The sequence below is a fragment of the Poecilia formosa genome, unplaced genomic scaffold (assembly GCF_000485575.1).
Source record: "Poecilia formosa unplaced genomic scaffold, Poecilia_formosa-5.1.2 Scaffold784, whole genome shotgun sequence".
In the NCBI taxonomy this organism is placed as follows: domain Eukaryota; kingdom Metazoa; phylum Chordata; class Actinopteri; order Cyprinodontiformes; family Poeciliidae; genus Poecilia; species Poecilia formosa.
Window position 1 is genome coordinate 30,806 of NW_006800723.1, and position 18,841 is coordinate 49,646.

General features: G+C 38.5%; 1 protein-coding gene and 2 long non-coding RNA genes across 4 annotated transcripts in view; 1 reads left to right on the plus strand and 2 right to left on the minus strand.

The window, feature by feature from the left end:
- Window positions 1-18,841, minus strand: part of tmem68 (transmembrane protein 68) — a 46,695-nt gene that overhangs the window by 17,866 nt on the left and 9,988 nt on the right. For both annotated transcript variants that reach the window (XM_007543207.2, XM_016666721.1), the window contains one exon: window positions 14,757-14,930. In XM_007543207.2, coding sequence (XP_007543269.1) covers window positions 14,757-14,930 — 174 coding nt within the window. The remainder of the gene's footprint in view (window positions 1-14,756; window positions 14,931-18,841) is intronic.
- On the plus strand, window positions 3,836-7,511 carry LOC107834816 (uncharacterized). Its single transcript, XR_001660645.1, has 2 exons — window positions 3,836-4,810; window positions 6,590-7,511. It is a non-coding gene; the product is annotated as an uncharacterized LOC107834816 (long non-coding RNA).
- LOC107834817 (uncharacterized) lies at window positions 5,012-6,310 on the minus strand. Its single transcript, XR_001660646.1, has 2 exons — window positions 5,834-6,310; window positions 5,012-5,174 (listed from the first exon to the last, which is right to left on the minus strand). It is a non-coding gene; the product is annotated as an uncharacterized LOC107834817 (long non-coding RNA).

Here is an 18,841-nt window from a genome sequence, read left to right on the forward strand (position 1 = left end):
TGTTAACACCTCCGCCCGCCCGCTGCCCCGCACCGCCACTCCCCCCCCCCTCCAGGATTCCGCATTCAACAGAATTCAACTCCCGTGAGTGAAAACGTAGACTGTCAATTGCTGTCGATGTCTGTCGCTGATGAGCTGAGTTTGCATCAGAATACAGGGTCACAAATCCCACTTTTCGTCCTGTGCATCCAATAGACAAAATTCATGCTTTTGTTTAAAACCTCTTATTCCAAATTATATTACTACAGTCATATTTATGGTGAGAAATAATAGAACTTTATAACGTCAAGAGGAATGAAGTATTATGCACACATTTGAGACCGACCACCAGCTGTTTGCTAATTGCTGCTGGTTAGTCTAGAGGAGCTGAGTCAGGGAGACACTAGGGAGGGCTGCTCTGTGAGGTGGAAGCTCTGAAGCCTGGAAACTATTTTTGCCTGGTCTTGGGATGGCATGTGAATGTTTACAACAACAAACAGCATTATGTCATTTGATTTAAAAGAGAAAATATCTGTACACATATGGTGCAATCAAGTTTTTACTGAGCAAATGCTTCTGACTGCATAAAATAATTACATTTGCTTTTTGAAAACACAAAGAATTTGCTATTGAACTGCCACTGGCAGATTTTATTAAAACATTTACAGACAAAAACTATTATGAATGTACTCATGAAAATGGTCTCAGTGGTTTGCTCATAGTCTCGCTTCCCTCGGAGTCTTAATCTTTTTTGTTCTTGAGTCATTCCAAGATAAGGTGTTGGCATTGACTACTACGACACTGTTGGGAGGCAAGAAAAGGTCTTAAAGCCTTATCTCATTATGTAAGTGTTGGTAACGTGATCCATTTGTAGCAATGTGATGTTATTACACTACGCAGATTGCACAGGATGCTAAATCAACGTTGAATTATAGTCTGAATGGCTGATTTTTGGTTGAAGTCAAAAACTGACGGTGGATCAAACATCAAATAACCATCCAATTCTAACCATTGAAACTGTGTCATTGAATCAATGTTGTTTTGTGGTTGAAATCTAATGAATGAACAAGGTTTGGGGAAGAACTAGTAATGCATGTTCAATCAGTGTAAGTTGTTTTTTGCACCTCTCCACCACCACCCGCCATTCAAACGCCCAACCCCTCTCCCTCCACCTGCCAAAGACACACACACCTTTCCCCCAACCGCCCACCCCTCACCTGGCCCATCTACCCCTCAATCAAACACACAGGATTTCAATTGATGGCTGATTAACAAGCTTTTTCTGAACTGGAATCATTTTAAATTGGGCGTGTTGAAGCAGGGAAACCTCTAAAACATGCAGGGCAGTGTGCCTTGAGGACCAGGGTTGGGAAACACTGCTCTACAGTGCTTAATTTAAAACGTTAAAACTCCCACTCACTAATAAAATGGTCTCACCCAGAGTTCTGGTGAGGAGAAGAGGAGGGGAATGGGTGTGGCAAAACAGCATACAGTGATCCCTCGTTTTTCGCGGGTGTTGCGTTCCAAAAATAACCCGCGATAAGCGAAATCCGCGAAATAGTTACCTTTATGTTTTCCGATTATTACGCAGCATAATTAAATGCACTACATTGAAACCAAAGAACAAAACCTGTTTTCAGGTCAGCGGATGTGTGTGTTCGTCAATTGGGCCTTAATGTGATCCAGAGTCATGTCATTAAAGCCTCTCCTCCAACCTGCCCTGCGAGATTCACAGCTGTATCTACGGCAAAGCGATGGATCTCGTCAAGCGAGCCTTTGGTCTGGTTTTGCGCTGATTATGGCCAGTTTTTTCCAGCAGGCATTCAAAATTTCAGTTTTCATCTCCTGAATGGCCAAGCTGTATTACTTATATTTAAATACTGTAACATTATTGGCACACAGGTCTCTACCTGTGTGCCAATAATGTTACGGTATTTAAGATCAGCAGAGACTGTTTAGTCAATCAGGACGCAGAACACAATGCACTGTGGAAAAAAAACTGCACAACAAAAAATTCCATGAAGCACCGAGACCGCGAAAGGTGAACCACGTTATAGCGAGGGATCACTGTACATTGATTCAACATTGATCGGACGTTGATCAGACATTGGCATTTCAGTCATTATTTTTCAACCACAAAACAACATTGATTCAATGACACAGTTCCAACATTGGTTACTTGGCTAGAATTGGATGGTTGTTTGATGGTTGATCCACTGTCAGTTGTTGACCTCAACCAAAAATCAACCATTCTGAGTATATTTCAACGTTGAATTACCATTGTGTGCAATCTGGGCAGTTTGTTGCACCCCTCCTCACCTCCTCATCTCCCCTTACTGCCTCCCAAGCCTCCCCCCNAAATCCCACTTTTCGTCCTGTGCATCCAATAGACAAAATTCATGCTTTTGTTTAAAACCTCTTATTCCAAATTATATTACTACAGTCATATTTATGGTGAGAAATAATAGAACTTTATAACGTCAAGAGGAATGAAGTATTATGCACACATTTGAGACCGACCACCAGCTGTTTGCTAATTGCTGCTGGTTAGTCTAGAGGAGCTGAGTCAGGGAGACACTAGGGAGGGCTGCTCTGTGAGGTGGAAGCTCTGAAGCCTGGAAACTATTTTTGCCTGGTCTTGGGATGGCATGTGAATGTTTACAACAACAAACAGCATTATGTCATTTGATTTAAAAGAGAAAATATCTGTACACATATGGTGCAATCAAGTTTTTACTGAGCAAATGCTTCTGACTGCATAAAATAATTACATTTGCTTTTTGAAAACACAAAGAATTTGCTATTGAACTGCCACTGGCAGATTTTATTAAAACATTTACAGACAAAAACTATTATGAATGTACTCATGAAAATGGTCTCAGTGGTTTGCTCATAGTCTCGCTTCCCTCGGAGTCTTAATCTTTTTTGTTCTTGAGTCATTCCAAGATAAGGTGTTGGCATTGACTACTACGACACTGTTGGGAGGCAAGAAAAGGTCTTAAAGCCTTATCTCATCATGTAAGTGTTGGTAACGTGATCCATTTGTAGCAGTGTGATGTTATTACACTACCCAGATTGCACAGGATGCTAAATCAACGTTGAATTATAGTCAGAATGGCTGATTTTTGGTTGAAGTCAAAAACTGACGGTGGATCAAACATCAAATAACCATCCAATTCTAACCATTGAAACTGTCATTGAATCAATGTTGTTTTGTGGTTGAAATCTAATGAATGAACAAGGTTTGGGGAAGAACTAGTAATATATGTTCAATCAGTGTAAGTTGTTTTTTGCACCTCTCCACCACCACCCGCCATTCAAACGCCCAACCCCTCTCCCTCCACCTGCCAAAGACACACACACCTTTCCCCCAACCTGGCCCATCTACCCCTCAATCAAACACACAGGATTTCAATTGATGGCTGATTAACAAGCTTTTTCTGAACTGGAATCATTTTAAATTGGGCGTGTTGAAGCAGGGAAACCTCTAAAACATGCAGGGCAGTGTGCCTTGAGGACCGGGGTTGGGAAACATTGCTCTACAGTGCTTAATTTAAAACGTTAAAACTCCCACTCACTAATAAAATGGTCTCACCCAGAGTTCTGTTGAGGAAGAGAGGAGGGGAATGGGTGTGGCAAAACAGCAAACAGTGATCCCTCGTTTTTCGCGGGTGTTGCGTTCCAAAAATAACCCGCGATAAGCAAAATCCGCGAAATAGTTACCTTTATGTTTTCCAATTATTACACAGCATAATTAAATACTCTACATTGAAACCAAAGAACAAAACCTGTTTTCAGGTCAGCGGATGTGTGTGTTCGTCAATTGGGCCTTAATGTGATCCAGAGTTATGTCATTAAAGCGTCTCCTCCAACCTGCCCTGCGAGATTCACAGCTGTATCTACGGCAAAGCGATGGATCTCGTCAAGCGAGCCTTCGGTCAGGTTTTGCGCTGATTATGGCCAGTTTTTTCCAGCAGGCATTCAAAGTTTCAGTTTTCATCTCCTGAATGGCCAAGCTGTATTACTTATATTTAAATACCGTAACATTACAGGTAGAGAAGAACCGCAGAGACTGTTTAGCCAATCAGGACGCAGAACACAATGCACTGTGGAAAAAAAACTGCACAACAAAAAATTCCGTGAAGCACCGAGACCGCGAAAGGTGAACCACGTTATAGCGAGGGATCACTGTACATTGATTCAACATTGATCGGACGTTGATCAGACATTGGCATTTCATTCATTATTTTTCAACCACAAAACAACATTGATTCAATGACACAGTTCCAACATTGGTTACTTGGCTAGAATTGGATGGTTGTTTTATGGTTGATCCACTGTCAGTTGTTGACCTCAACCAAAAATCAACCATTCTGAGTATATTTAAACGTTGAATTACCATCGTGTGCAATCTGGGCAGTTTGTTGCACCCCTCCTCACCTCCTCATCTCCCCTTACTGTCTCCCAAGCCTCCCCCCACCCACCCGCTCCTCCCAACTTTCCCCTCTTTACCACCTCTCATCCCTTCTTCCCTCCCCCATCCTTGAGCTCTGGGTCAGAACATTTTATTACTAGGTGGGGGTTAGTCATGTTTCAAATTAAGCATTACATGTTGAGAACAGTGGGTTGTGATTCCGTTCTGTACATTTTCTTACTTGTCTATAAATATAATTACTGACTGTGCATAATGTGTTGACACAAAAACATCTATAAGTCTCTACAAGGAGTGTAGTGTGTACAAGTAGTGGTTTGTCCCAACCAAACAGCCACTTTGCTGCTGGCTTGTTTGCAACCGGCTTCTGAATTGAATTCTCCGCTGAGCACTTTTATGGTAAGTTTTTCAATATTACTTTGATCTTAAATCTGTTTACTGAAAAATAAGGGCATTGTTTTGTGCCTATAGTAATCCTGGTTATTTTGGGGCAAAACATATTTTTAATAATTGAGGTCATGTCTCCTTTTGTATTATTTTCATACTGCCCACCACTCTAGGTCTAAATATGAAATCCTGTGAAATTTTGTGGGATTTGAGTTTTTAAAAAATAGGGTGGGGCCTATTGTTTGGTCTGGGAGAGCATGTGGTGGACAAGGAAGTGTAAGGCTGGCTGCTCTAGGTGGGCTTTAAATTGTTGTGATAGTAATCACTTGTTTTTATTTTTTTATTATGATGTGCTTAGGGACATGCTTAAATGTACCTTGTTAAGAAAATACATTTAAAATAAGCTAGATTTAAAACTTAACATGTCTTGATTGAAATAGCCTAATTATAGTTTTAAAATCAGTAATGTATTCTGGCCTATTGACCTTTATTTTACCTGTAGTTAAAGCAGATGGTATGTTGCGATCGTTTGAATTGCCTTTTGTCTGTGTGGGAAAAAAAACATGTAGAAGTTCCAACTTTCACACCCACCTGTGGAGAGTCGTAAACACAGCAGGAGTTATTGGCTTTAGAGAAACGGTCAGAGATAGCTCCTGGTTTGATGAGCAAAGATACGCCTAATTTGAATAAATTAAAGACAAGAATACGCCTCGAGTATAAAACTTTCTGCACAGAAGTAAAAGATTAGATTTGCTCTTGCAATTCTCCAAAGACATCTTTGCTTTTCTTTTTTATTTCCTTCTTCTTCTGTCTGTCAGGTAAATGAATGTATGTCTCTGTTGTCCTGCAGTTCTGTTGTAACTTTATGTGTTGTCTTTTATTGGATTAAACACTGCAATTCTGTGACGTCAACACGCATTGCTGTTTTTCTGAGTGGCTACACGCGGCCCGCCGGGAGGACCTGGGATCAAAAAGGAAGAGAGAGCCAGACTTTTTCCAAAATTAACTAATTCTGAGTATATCTTCCTTAACAACCTCTGTTCCAGAACAGCTGAGTTAGATGATTGCATGACCTTCTGCAGCCATCAAGAAGTGCAGAAGGTTGTTTATCATCCACAGATTCAATCCAGGTGTGGCAGAAAGGAAACACTTAAAACATGTAAGGCAGGTGAAACACTGAACTAAACCTGCTAATGACTGATTCAGTCTGTTGATTCTTGGATTGGTAACTGGTTAAACTGAACTGGACTATTATTACTTGTGTGGGATCTTTATCAGCATATGGACATTTTTGAATGAATTTAATCAACTTATTTGAAAATATTTGTAGTTAATGGAAGATTGAACCAGTTATTTGATGGAAGCCTCTTCTGTATAAATTATAAATAATTTTTCCAACTACAGTATAAATCACCTTCTGCTCTATTTATTTGTCTCTGGTGTGTTAAATAAACCCTGATCCTCCCTGAGTTTTATCTTTAGGTTTTCTGATACAGTCTTTATTTTAAATATTGATTCCCTTATTTTAACATGAGTGCAGCATCATAAATGCTACACTATACTGCAGCTCGATAGGTAAATGTAATTGTATATATAAACATTAAGATAAATATTAATGAAAGATAAAGATGAATATTAATTTAACAGTGAGTGTACATGGGGAACTATATGGTTTGTATTTGTTCTCAGAACCAGTACACTGTTTAATCTTTCAATGTCTTTCAGAACTTTTCAAATGTTTATCATCTTTCTAACCGGCACCTTCCTCACTTTTATTTTTGTGTTTTTCAGCCGTTGCTCTGCAGTTTGACTGAAAGCTGACTCTAGAGGTCTGCAGCAAAACTGTCAAGAAGTGGCTTCATTACACGCCAGAACGAGAGGAAGACATTGCAAGGAATCAAAGTGATGCCAACCAGAGTCAAACTGGGGTTACCGCAACTTGTACTGTTTCCCTAATTCATACAGTACAAAGCTTAACCTCATGGATGCTGTTTTTCCATGGACAACAGACTGTTGTTCTGACAGTCAAAAAGGAGTCATATGTTTAAAGATCTATCCCTCTTTTCTTAACTCTTGTGCGTGTGAGGACTGAGGCAAATGTAGAGGACTGTGGAAAATGATACAAGTTTTACGTGTGTGGGGTCGTAAAACTTTTATGTAACTTGTATTTAACCCTTGTGTCCACTTCTGGACACAAGGGTTAAATAAAATGTTATATCAAACTCATGTTGTCATTTTTAACCTTTTGTACACAGTTTACCCATCATCTGCCAATAAAATAGTGTTTAATACTAGTGAATTCAATGTTGTTTCAATCATTCTGTGCTATCTGGGAAGTTTAACGAATTACACCCTTGTAGTATACGAAGGGTTTTCCCTCGCTATTCCCTCTTTCTGTTTGGATTCCGTTGAAGATGTGAAGTTTTTTTTCCTGTGATTAAAGGATAATGAGTGATGGTTCAATTACTGTTGTAAAATAATGTGTTTTGGAGCAGTTAAGCTTTATTAAAAGGTGATGGAACTGTTTTAGCTGATATTTAGCTGTTCTCATGCTACATGAAACATTGCTAAAGAAGTTGCTACATCCATGTGCTGAAAACAGTGTTGTTCATGGTTAAACAGGTGCTGTATAACACTTTGATGAGAAAAGGACTGTTTTTGACTACTATTTTTTGCTATTTGAATGCAGGAGCATTAAAACGCCTTCAAATCAGCTCTCTTTTGGCTGTTATTTCCCACAAGACACAATGCAGAATGAACTACGTTACACATGCACAGAAAGCCCTTTGAGTACATTTAGTTCAAATCATGTTTTCATTCCAAAAACTGCCATATATCACAGGTTAAGGTTGTAATTCTGCATGACAAATATTAATTTACAAAACAGCTTTGCAAATGCACACATTACAGTGTGCATTTGCAAAGCTGTTTTCAAAGTGTTCATTGTATATTACAATGCAAAATTTTCACTACAGTGACTTGAAACAGCATTTTTGGATTTTGGAGTTATTTCAATAGTTACACACATACACACAATCAGTAGTTATTTTCAGTAGTTTTTTTGGGTTTGATTTTGCTTTTTCATCTTAATTATCATTATGTTATCGTTCACTTTAGGTTAACCCTTCATGGTCATTTTAGTTTTATTATTTGAGTTAGAATTAGAGTGGTTAGAATTGTCTTAGTTATTGCCTTCCTTATTTTCAGTTCTTCATAGTGTTTCTAGTTAGGTTTATTCTTTAGTTACCGCAGGTTCTGTTATTATTCTGTCTGAGTCCATGTCGAGCTTTCTTTAGTGATTATAGTTAGATTATTTTTATTTAAATGACCGGTGGTCAACCGTGTTTTTGTATTAAAAGATGTTAAGTTGACAGGAAATGTAAAAGTATTACTGTTTAATAATTATATGTTACGGGAAAACATCTCCAGTGAAATGCTATTTAAACCCACAACTGGTCTAAAAACAACAAATTTGCACTTCTGTTTAATTAAATTAAGTCAGCGGCTCCATCAGGCCCCCTAGGTCTTCAGGGGCCCCATAAATGCTAATATATTAAAACAGACCACAGATACAAATGTAATACATGTTTATTGAGATTATCAATGATGTTACATTTTATTCAATTGTTTAGGCATACATAAATTAAATGATTTTAAATTGTTTAATATTTAAGTACAAGATTTTAAGGAGCTGGCAAGTTTACTTTGTAAAACTTCAAAGAACAATATTCATAGTTAGATTGTTTTGTTACCATAGCAACAATCTGATGCTGTGAGTTTAATCTTTGAATTTATAAATCCAATTTAGTAGGCTGACCAATTAAACTACTCCCTTCTCCCATATTTCACTAAATCTAACACAGAAGCTGTTAGAGGTGCTGATATTTTTAGCAACAAAAGGGGCCCCTAAGTCAAATTCTGCTCAAGGCCTCATGCAGCCTTGGACCGGCCCTGCATGATGAGGTAATCTGCTGCACTACGCAGAAATGCGCAACAAACAGGAGATTTAATTCAATGCTGCTAATGTGGCTAGTTCCATTTCGTGTCTGTTGAGTTTTTAATCATCACAGAAACTATTCTGGTTGGTGGAGTTTATAGGACTCGACCGTGCCTGATGGTCACGAGTTTCTCAGATCTCAGTGCGGCCGCGCATTAACTCTAAGTAGACAACGCATTTGATATGGTTTGATGCATCGTGTAACCGGAAAAATAATACAAAAAATAATAAAATAATATAAAATCAGCGTTAAGCGCGACTCCGAGGAGAGCGTTAAAGCTCCTCACCGGGCTGAACCTGCATGATGATTTTAGCGGTGCTACTTATCCACAAACGCTTCGGCCAACCGGGACCACAGACATAAACTTTACAGGGAAGACAGACAGACAGACACTGAGCCACACACTAGGCAGCGTGTTGAGATGTCCAGAGCTAACGCGGCGGGCTTTAAACTCTTACCTAGAGTTCTCCAAAGGATCATAATTCCTCACAGTAAGTTGATGTAAATATCCATACAGGTCAGCCTGTGTCCAGTTTGAGTGAAAGGAGGCGCGCGCGATCCCGCTGAGGTAAAGCAGCGGCGGCGCACGAGGCAAAGCGCAGAGGCGCCAGCTGTGTGATTAGTCCACGCGCTGTCGGGTTTAAATGCATAAACTATAAACCTATCTATTATAAAACTATCCTTTAGGAATAAATCTGCTCTGCTAGTGAAATGCTAAGAGCAAAAGAGACGCTTTGTTTTCTTTTCCTTTCCTTTAATTTTCCTAGAACGTAAACAATTAACGCTTAGCCTGGCGTTGGGGCTAGTAAAGCATGGTGGGCCACCAGGCTTATAACACACTGGGGGAAACCCTGAATTTGAAAAAAAAAAAAACTGCATGGAACATGTATGAATAGTAATCTGATCTTTAGTGAAATTTCACAAATCACATAAAGGTTTCACAAATTCCAAACATGGATTAAAATATTCTGCTATTAGAGCACAACAATATAGTCGAGGTTTGAAGAGTCTAGGTGTTGTAGTTTTGGAGCTGGAGTAACCAATATCCAAAAAATGTCCGAAATCAACCTTTATTGAAGTTTCACAAATCAGAAAAAGGTTTCACAAATCACAAACATGGTTTTAAATATTCTGCTATTAATTGAAAGTAATCTGATCCAGGTTTGAAGTGCCTAGGTGTTGTAGATTTGGAATTAGAGCAGTTCTAGTGTGATCCAGATGCAAAAAAAGTGGTAAAGTCAACCTTTGTTGAAGTTTCACAAATCAGAAAAAAAGTTTCACAAATCCCAAACATGGTTATAAATGTTCTGCTATTATAGCAGAATAATCTAGTCCAGGTTTGAAGAGTCTAGGTGTAGTAGTTTTTTTAATTAGAGCAGTTTTAGTGTGATCCAGATGCCAAAAAATAGTGATTATCAAACTTCATTGAGTTTTCACAAATCAGGAAAAGGTTTCACAAATCACAAACCAGGTTTTAAATATTCAGCTTGAAGAGGATAATAATCTATTCCAGGTTTGAAGAGTCTAGGCAGGCACGTGCAGAGGGGGGTCCTGGGGGTGCTTGAGCACCTGCCCTTTTTGCTCCTTGCCCCCAAGTGCATTTTTGATAATTTTTTTTTGGTATTGTTTCCTAAGCCCTCTTCTGACACATAATAACATGTACTACAATTATTTGTAATTATTATATATATTTTTTTTGATGGGTATTTTTTGTACAACATAATAAGCCCTCCGGTCACGTTGTTACCTTTGACCTTTGGCCCGTGACGCATAACACAGTTGTCTCTCGCACAGTGAGATAAGGCGGCTAACTGGAGCTCAACGTAGCGAACGTTCCAGATTACAGAACAGTTTTTGGTGAATTAAAAAAAATACGTTTTTGGTGAATAAAGTGGAGTAGACTTGCTACTTGTCAGATGACGGAAAACGTTGAAGTATCGTTTCTGCTTCAGCACGGAGTCGCGGTTTAAGCAGAGAGGTAATAAAATACAACAGACACTGACAGGCCTCTGCGTCTGCCTTTCTCTGAAGAACTACTGAGGGGAGGAGACAGCCAGGTGAGGAGAAACTGTTTTTATCTATCGATTCAGTATTTTTATCACACAGACATTAGGCTGTTGTTGTTGTGCTATTAGCTAGCTGCTAGCTAACGACTTTACTAGCAAAGCTAGATAACTGAAAAGCTTCTTCCCTATATCGTTAATGGCAGCAGTTATTCTTCAGTATAGCTTATGCAATAAGGGCACATCTCCCGTCCAAAACCGATCATCTCCATAAAGGAGATATGTCTTCTAATTTCCTTTGCTGCATAATTTACATTGAATTTATTCTGGCGTTAAGTAAATGTATCTTGAAGGAGAATAGCACTTAAATAAAATCCAACAAGGATATTCATTTAGAATTAAAAAATAACTCACCCTGAATTACCATGATAGGTATAATGTATGTAATAAAAGTGTCTCATTAATGAAAGGGAAAAAACTCAATCCAGACTTTAAGTAAGTTTAGGGTCTGGTTCGCAGAGTATGAAGTTATTTTTTTCCCAATTATTCAATGGAAAAAAAAGTGACCTCAGTTAAGTAAAATAAAATTGTTAATAAAACCTTTGGAATTGTAATGATTTATTTTTAAAAAACAAAATGTCTTGTTTAAAAAACTTTTTTTTTATTGAATAACTCATTTTTGTCTCGCGAACTTAAAAAGTTATTTGCCAAACATAAACTTTTATTTGCACACATCAGAAATCTTTTGTTGTGATTTTAGGCCCTGCCCATGACGTCTTGTGAGAATCAGAAGCAAAACTTTGAGTCACAAACAAAAACTTAGAATAGCAAGAAAAGATTTATGATGAGCGCAAATAAGTTTGTTTTGCAAATAGTTTTTTTAATTCATGAGACAAAAATGTGCGATTTTAATAAAAAAAAAGCTTTTTTAAGCAAAACTCAGTAGGCTTTTCTCATGGTGACATACATTAACATTTTTTTTCTTCTTTCTGCAGTTCCACATTAAAGTTTGATGCAGCTCTGCTTTCCTGAATGGACCATCTTCATCTCCACTGCAGTAGTAGGAAACAGGCAGCTTTTTTTTTATAGATTACATTACACTAAAATGTTGCATTGTGCCCTTGTTTATATTTTTAATAGTGTAATTCTGTAAAGACAATATGCCTGGTGGTCTAGCTCTGATTTACATATCTTGCTAAATTGCGGGTTTGAATATTGCAATACTTTCCTATAATAAAATAGACCTGCAGAAAGAAATTACTAATAAAGTATCTAGCATATGCATAGTTGTATGCTCTACGTAGAGATTTTTCTTAGCTTTGATTGCAAAATGACAAAATTTTGTAATTTATCATTGTTTTATTAAACTCTGAAAACTGTGTGGCTTTCATATTCTGTCCTAAAATGTGGTTAGATGTGCCCTTTTTTTTTTTTTGAGCACCTGCCCCTTTAGTGGTCTCTGCATGGCCCTGAGTCTAGGAGTTGTAATTTTTTAATTAGAGCAGTTCTAGTAATGAAAGAGGTGCCAAAAATAGTGATTATCAAAATTTATTGAGTTTTCACAAATCAGAAAAAGGTTTCACAAATCCCAAACATGGTTTTAAATATTCTGCTTGAAGGGGAGAATAATCTATTCCAGGTTTGAAGAGTCTAGGTGTTGTAGTTTTTTAATTAGAGCAGTTCTAGTAATGAAATAGGTGCCAAAAATAGTGATTATGAAACTTTATTGAGTTTTCACAAATCAGGAAAAAGTTTCACAAATCCCAAACATGGTTATAAATATTCTGCTATTAGAGCAGAATAATCTAGTCCAGGTTTCAAGTCTCTAGGGGTAGTAGTTTTTAAACTAGAGTTGATTAAAGATGCGGAAAGTAGTGAAAAATTAAGTGGAATCGCCCTTTAGCTATTGGAAGCTGGGAAACCAACTTCAGCTTCGTAGCACGCCCACACACACATACACACAATCGTTAACTTACTTCTGTTGCAGCTTAAACTGACGCGGTTCATCGTGGGTACACACGCTGTGTTCCTGGTTCAGTTAGCATATCCATCCTAATCTGTTTTCACTTTCAAACATTTTCCCGGTTTTGTTTTCAAGCAGGGTTATTTCCGGATTGTGGCGCGCCAGGAGAGAGTCTTGTGATGACGTAGTGACGTCATCGGAGCATATTGAGTGTTTTCTATTAAATTGATTATTGTATTTTTGATTACAAGTTTATTTTTTTCTCTTTATTATTATTATTATTATTTTTGTACCCTTGGTCTTTCTGTGGGCGGAGCCTGTGGCTTTAAAAGCAGGGCTCTGCCACAGGGAGGGAGTCTGTGGCTGGACTCCTGAGAAGTCACATGGAAGGTGATGGACTCTTGCATTGAAGGTACTGCTGTTTGTCTGATTTTAACCTGCCTTGGACGTCCTTGTTTATATTCTGCACCTGCCATCTTTGTTCATCTGAAGAAAAGCTAAATACATTTCACTAAAATGATCTCTGGCCTTGGGCAGTCAATTTTTGTTTGTCCAAGTCATAAGAGAACCCCGTCACACCATGACTCCGGATCACATTAAGGCCCGATTGATGCACATGCCTGTAAGAATTTTTAATGTCCAGCAAGTGTCAGTATTCGGTGACACAGTATCGAGACAGAATCGACACAGTTTTGCTTTGGGTCGAAACGCTTCATGACGCCTCATCAACCCCTCACTACTATTAGGTTATTTCTTTGTTTAGGTCTTCTGCCTTTTCTAGCTGGATGTTTCGTAGTTCTTATTGTTTTTTGTAAGATCAGCCTTGTTTCTGTTTATGTTCGGTTAAGGTTTCCCTCATGCCTTTCTCTCTTCTAGTTTATCAGGTTCTTTTTACTCTTAGTGTGTCTTCTGTATTAGTAGTATTTTTAGCTCCCTGTTTCCTCCCTTTTGTATTCCCCAGCAGATCTTCTTAGCTTCCCTGTGCCACCTTCTCCCCTCAGCTAGCTCCTGTGCCAACTATTCACACCTGCAAACAATCATCTCATCTAGCTAGGCCCTTTGTTCGATTTACTACCTCCTAGTATTTAAGCTCCTGCATCTCAGTCACAACTAGCCAATCTGTCTTGTTACCTTGCTCACCAATATGCTTGTCACCTTCCTTGTCTCTTCCTGTGTCTTTAGTTTGGCTTAATTTTTATATTTTGTTTCCCTGGACTCTCATAATTTTGTAAGTTTGATTCTTTGTTGTTGTTTTTTTTCATTAAATCTTTAAACGAAACTCCACCACATCACTCGCCTGCTGCTTTTGGATCCACACCTCAACCACATATGAGAAGAAGAGTGACCATTCCATGGAAGGTTTACAATTGTCACAGCAGAAGCCTTAGAACTGGCATAGTGTAAGTCTTTAAACACTAAAAGAAGTCTCTAAATTAGTTTCCCATCTGCTTAGGCTTTTTTTTTAGATGATTTTATGCTGTGTAACTTTTTCAGATTTTGTAGTCTAAAATCTTATCAGACAGGTTTTGTAAGAGATTACTGGCAGGTTCAATTGTAAAATGTGTTCTAAGAAGATTACATCTCTAATTTAGTTCATTGCATTCACAAACTTTCTTCCTCAATCCTTTTCGAAAAACTAAAACAATAACTGTATAATCAGAGCCTAAAAAAAAAGACAATAACCATTGTTCTGAATAGCAATAAATTTCAGCATAAGTTTGATTTTCTATAAACATTTAACTTTAGCAAAAAGAGATCAATAATACATTTATTTGTCAGGAGGCTCTTACAGTTTATAGCAAGTTACATATTTGTTTCATTTTTGCAAGAGAAGTTTCTTTTGTAAACAGGAGTTGTATTTAGTGACGTGTTTCTCCAAACTAACAACATTTTTCATTCAGAGCTATAATCTCGTAATTTTATTAACATGAAATTAAAAGTAATGTTTCACAATTGACTGTTTATACTGTGGACAATATTGAATTTGTACATACCTTATACACATGAAGGAAGAGTATTGAGAGATAAAGGAGGATAACAATGAGGAATGGCACAAGGAAAACAACAACGAGAGGCGTGAAGACCCACAAGAGGTATTCCAGAAAGCTCAGGTAGTCCTCCAGCTGCTCCAGGCCTGCCCACTCTTCCCACACATGAAACAAACACACCTGTAGGCAAAGATAAGAGCTAAAAAACTAAAAATGAAAGGCCGGTTTGCTGTTTCAGTTTAGACACAAAAGCTCTAAAAAGTTACATTGATATCTGCATGTGTATGTTTTCAAAAATCCTACTGCTGGCACACAGCATTTACCAGGTCTGACTGATGCAGTTACCTTTAATACTGCTTCTGGATAGGTTCATAAATCGACAAAAATACTACATGACAGCTCAAAAAATAGCCAATGGCAGACCAGTAGATGGGTCCAAGAACTCTCAAAGAGCGGTTACATGTCACAGTTTAGCCGCAAAATCACTCATTAAGACTTAAAATTCTTTTTGTTAAATATAGAACTTGTTTTTCTCTAAAGATCAGACAGGCACCACTCAAAAGATAAACACCGTAAACGGAGTTTTTATTCACATTTGGTCAGAAAAGTCAAGTCAGTCATGTTTCTCTAACCTGCTCAGTCATCAATGGTAAATAATCTTCAACAACTTTACAACAACAATAAGGATATTGTTATAAATAGGAATTTATAACAGCTGTTCAGTTTTTTCCTTAAGTTTTAACTTGAATAAATATGTGATGAGTAAGTCCTTGAAGTTGAAAGGCCTCGTTGCCATCACCCTCATTTTCAGCTCCCTCTACAGCAGGGGTCACCAACTCCAGTCCTCCAGGGCTACCATCCTGCAACTTTTAGATTCACCTCTGCTCCAAAATGTCTGAATTCCCTCACCAGCATTCATTCCTCTCTGCAATAGGCTGGAAATTAGCAGTTTATTTGATCCAGGTGAGTTTGAACAGAGACGCATCTAAAAGTTACAGGATGCTAGCCCTCGAGGACTGGAGTTGGTGACCCCTGCTCTACAGATTCTCTCCCAGTCTCTACTTGGTACTGAGGAGGCGCCACTCCAAAACATGACTATTACCTCTAGTAAGAAGAAACGTGTTGGTAAAATGAAAGGATTTCTTCAAACCTAAATCAGCCAGGGGTATGAATACTTTTGAACTAGACTATCTGGGGTCAAGCTGAAAAATTACTAAAGTTCATTCAGAATGGAATTTACCTTAATAAACCTGTAAATTTCAATAATAAAGTTTGTTTAAGAGAGATTTTAATTATAGTTTGTGTTTTTGATAAAACATCCAGAATTCATAGACTGTAGTCTAGATCTATGCTAATCAGTCAATAATGCAGGGTATGCAGGCCCTACAGACACTATGCATTCCTGCATGAGAATGAGAGCCTTGAAATATTGAGGCTGCATAATAGTTTTAGTAGGCCAAGCTCACTAATTGTGTACCTCTTCATGTCATTGTATTGGTGTTATCACAAGTGTTTGCCATGGCACAATGGTTAGACCTGTTCTTCATTGAGACATTGGTTGCACTGATTCTCTCTGGGTACTCAGGCTTCCTTCTACAGTTCAGAGACAAGTATGCCAGATTAATCCAGCACTCTACACTACCCTTAGTGTGTGTGTGTGTGCGTGTGCGTGCGTGCGTGCATGCGTTTGTGTGAGCATGGTAATTTGTCCTGTGTGGTGGAGTAGAAAGGGGACCTGTCCAGGGCTGGAGATAGGCACCAGCCCCCCTGCAGACCTTTCAAACACGAGTTGGGTGCAGGCGATGGATGGACGTTTGTCTCAACTAAAACTTTTAAGTGTAACAAAACAAAACAGAAGAAATGTGGAGGAGCAGATACTGCCTCACAGTACTCTGTAATAAGTTTGCAAATGAGTAGAAACTGTCTGGTTGGGGATTTTTCTAAATATCTCAAACTGAATCTTTTTATGAGAGTTATAGAATCTATGAGAATAAAACAAACTGCAAGATATCCATGTAATCACTTGGTTTGCTAGGGCATATTTTAACACACACACACACACACACACACACNCACACACACACACACACAGACACACTCATACCTGTTTTTGGACTGTGGGAGGAAGCTGGAGTACCTGGAATGAACCTATACACGCACTGGGAGAACAACTACCCTCCATGCAGTAAGACCTGAGGTGAGGATTTGAACCCTGGACATTTTATGCTCTAAGGCAACAGTCCACCTGCAGCATTGTGCAAGCCCTCAGCCTAAAATATAACTTGAGTAAATCCAAAAGACAGTTTTTAAATCCATTTATTAAAAGGATGAAAACTATTAAACCAATCATGACTGTACCTGGAAATCAGTCTCATGTTAAATTCTGAACAAATTAATGATTAATGATAAGAGGTCAGTTTTATTGGCCACACTGAATACCGACAGAGCAATGAAATCAAGAAATCGGTTACATGGAACTTGGATGACAACAAAGCAAGTAAAAAAATCTGAAAAGGCTGCAAAACAGGCTCCCTGGACACACGGAAACAGATGAGCAGTCAGTGGCCCGGAAGAATGGGCGGACATTGGAGGGCCTTGCCTGCCCACAGTCTTTACATTGGCCATCAAGCCAACACTGAAGGACCTCAGAAGAAGAACATCAAAGCAACATAGCGAGGGAAGTGTGATGAAATGGACTTGCTTTGCTACTCTAGAACCTAGAACACTTATTGTAATTGATGTATAAAATATGAATTCTGCTTTCTAACAGAAACTGTTGAAAAGATAAAATCCAGCCATGATTTTTTTTAACACTAAAATGATTTAATGCATCTAGAAATACAGAGGCTATTGAAATCAATCAATCAATCAAATTTTATTTGTATAGCACATTTCAGCAGCAAGGCATTTCAAAGTGCTTTACATAATAAAAAAACAGCATGTGACATTGAATAAACAGTAAGAGAAAGAGATTTTGAAAAAAAAAACATTAAAAAAGATAAAAACATTAAAACCCACACCCCTTTTCAACCAGGGGGGACGACATCAGCACCCCTGTCCCTATCTGGGACTCAAACCCAATCTGAGACTTTAGTCAAAACGCCGTTTGACAAGGACTCCAACCTCTAGGTTTTTAGTTGAAACACCGTCAACTGGGACTCTAAACCCTGTAGGACTTTACTTAAACGTCTTTTAACTGGGACTCTAACCCTCTGGGACTTTAGTCAAAAACGGAGTTTGACAAGGACTCCAACTGTTTTTTGTATTTCTGTTTTTTGTAACTTTACTTGTAGTGATCCGGATAGGTAATGTCCTGTTTTGCATTGCCGGGGAGCCAGACACATTCTGGAGGAAGACCTGTGTAAACATAATATCTGGACCCCGGTCTCAGACCTCAGAAACGCAGAGTGCTGGATCCTCTGGGAAGTCAGAGGCAGGTGGCTTAAATCAGTGGTCCCCAACCTTTTTATTACCACGGACCGGTCAAGACTTAAGACTTGGAAATTTTGCTGTGGCCCAGGGGGAGGGAGGAACCATCAGATAAGGCTTCTGCATGTTGGTGTTCCCGCTAAATCCTGAATATGCCCAATTTGGGTTGTCTTGGCCCTTTTATCGCAGCATGTGGGGTTTTCCCTGACTGGGAACGAGAATACAACCTGTTGAATGTGACAGGTAGCCAATCAGAAAGTGCGGTGATGTAAGAACAGAGGGGAATCCCAAACAGCTGACATATCATGCAACTGAGAGTCCGGTGGATATCGGAGATGATATGTGGAAATGTTTATTATTATGTGAAAATGTCATTATTATATATGTTTATTATGTTTATTGAGTTAAAAATGTTAATTATGAAAAAACATAGTCACCTCCAAATCATAGTGCAGCAAATAGAGCGGCTGCTCCCACAGTCTTTTATCCGCCGCCTTTTCTTTTTGTTACGTCTTTTATCTCTTAAAATGACTCCACAAACTATCACTATTGTTTCTACATAGTCATCCATGTTTGGTCATTCTAAATTCCCGTAGGCTATGTTGGGGGTTTTACTGGATTATCCTCTGGAATCGGGATGTTCATGACTGGAATCGGTTCGT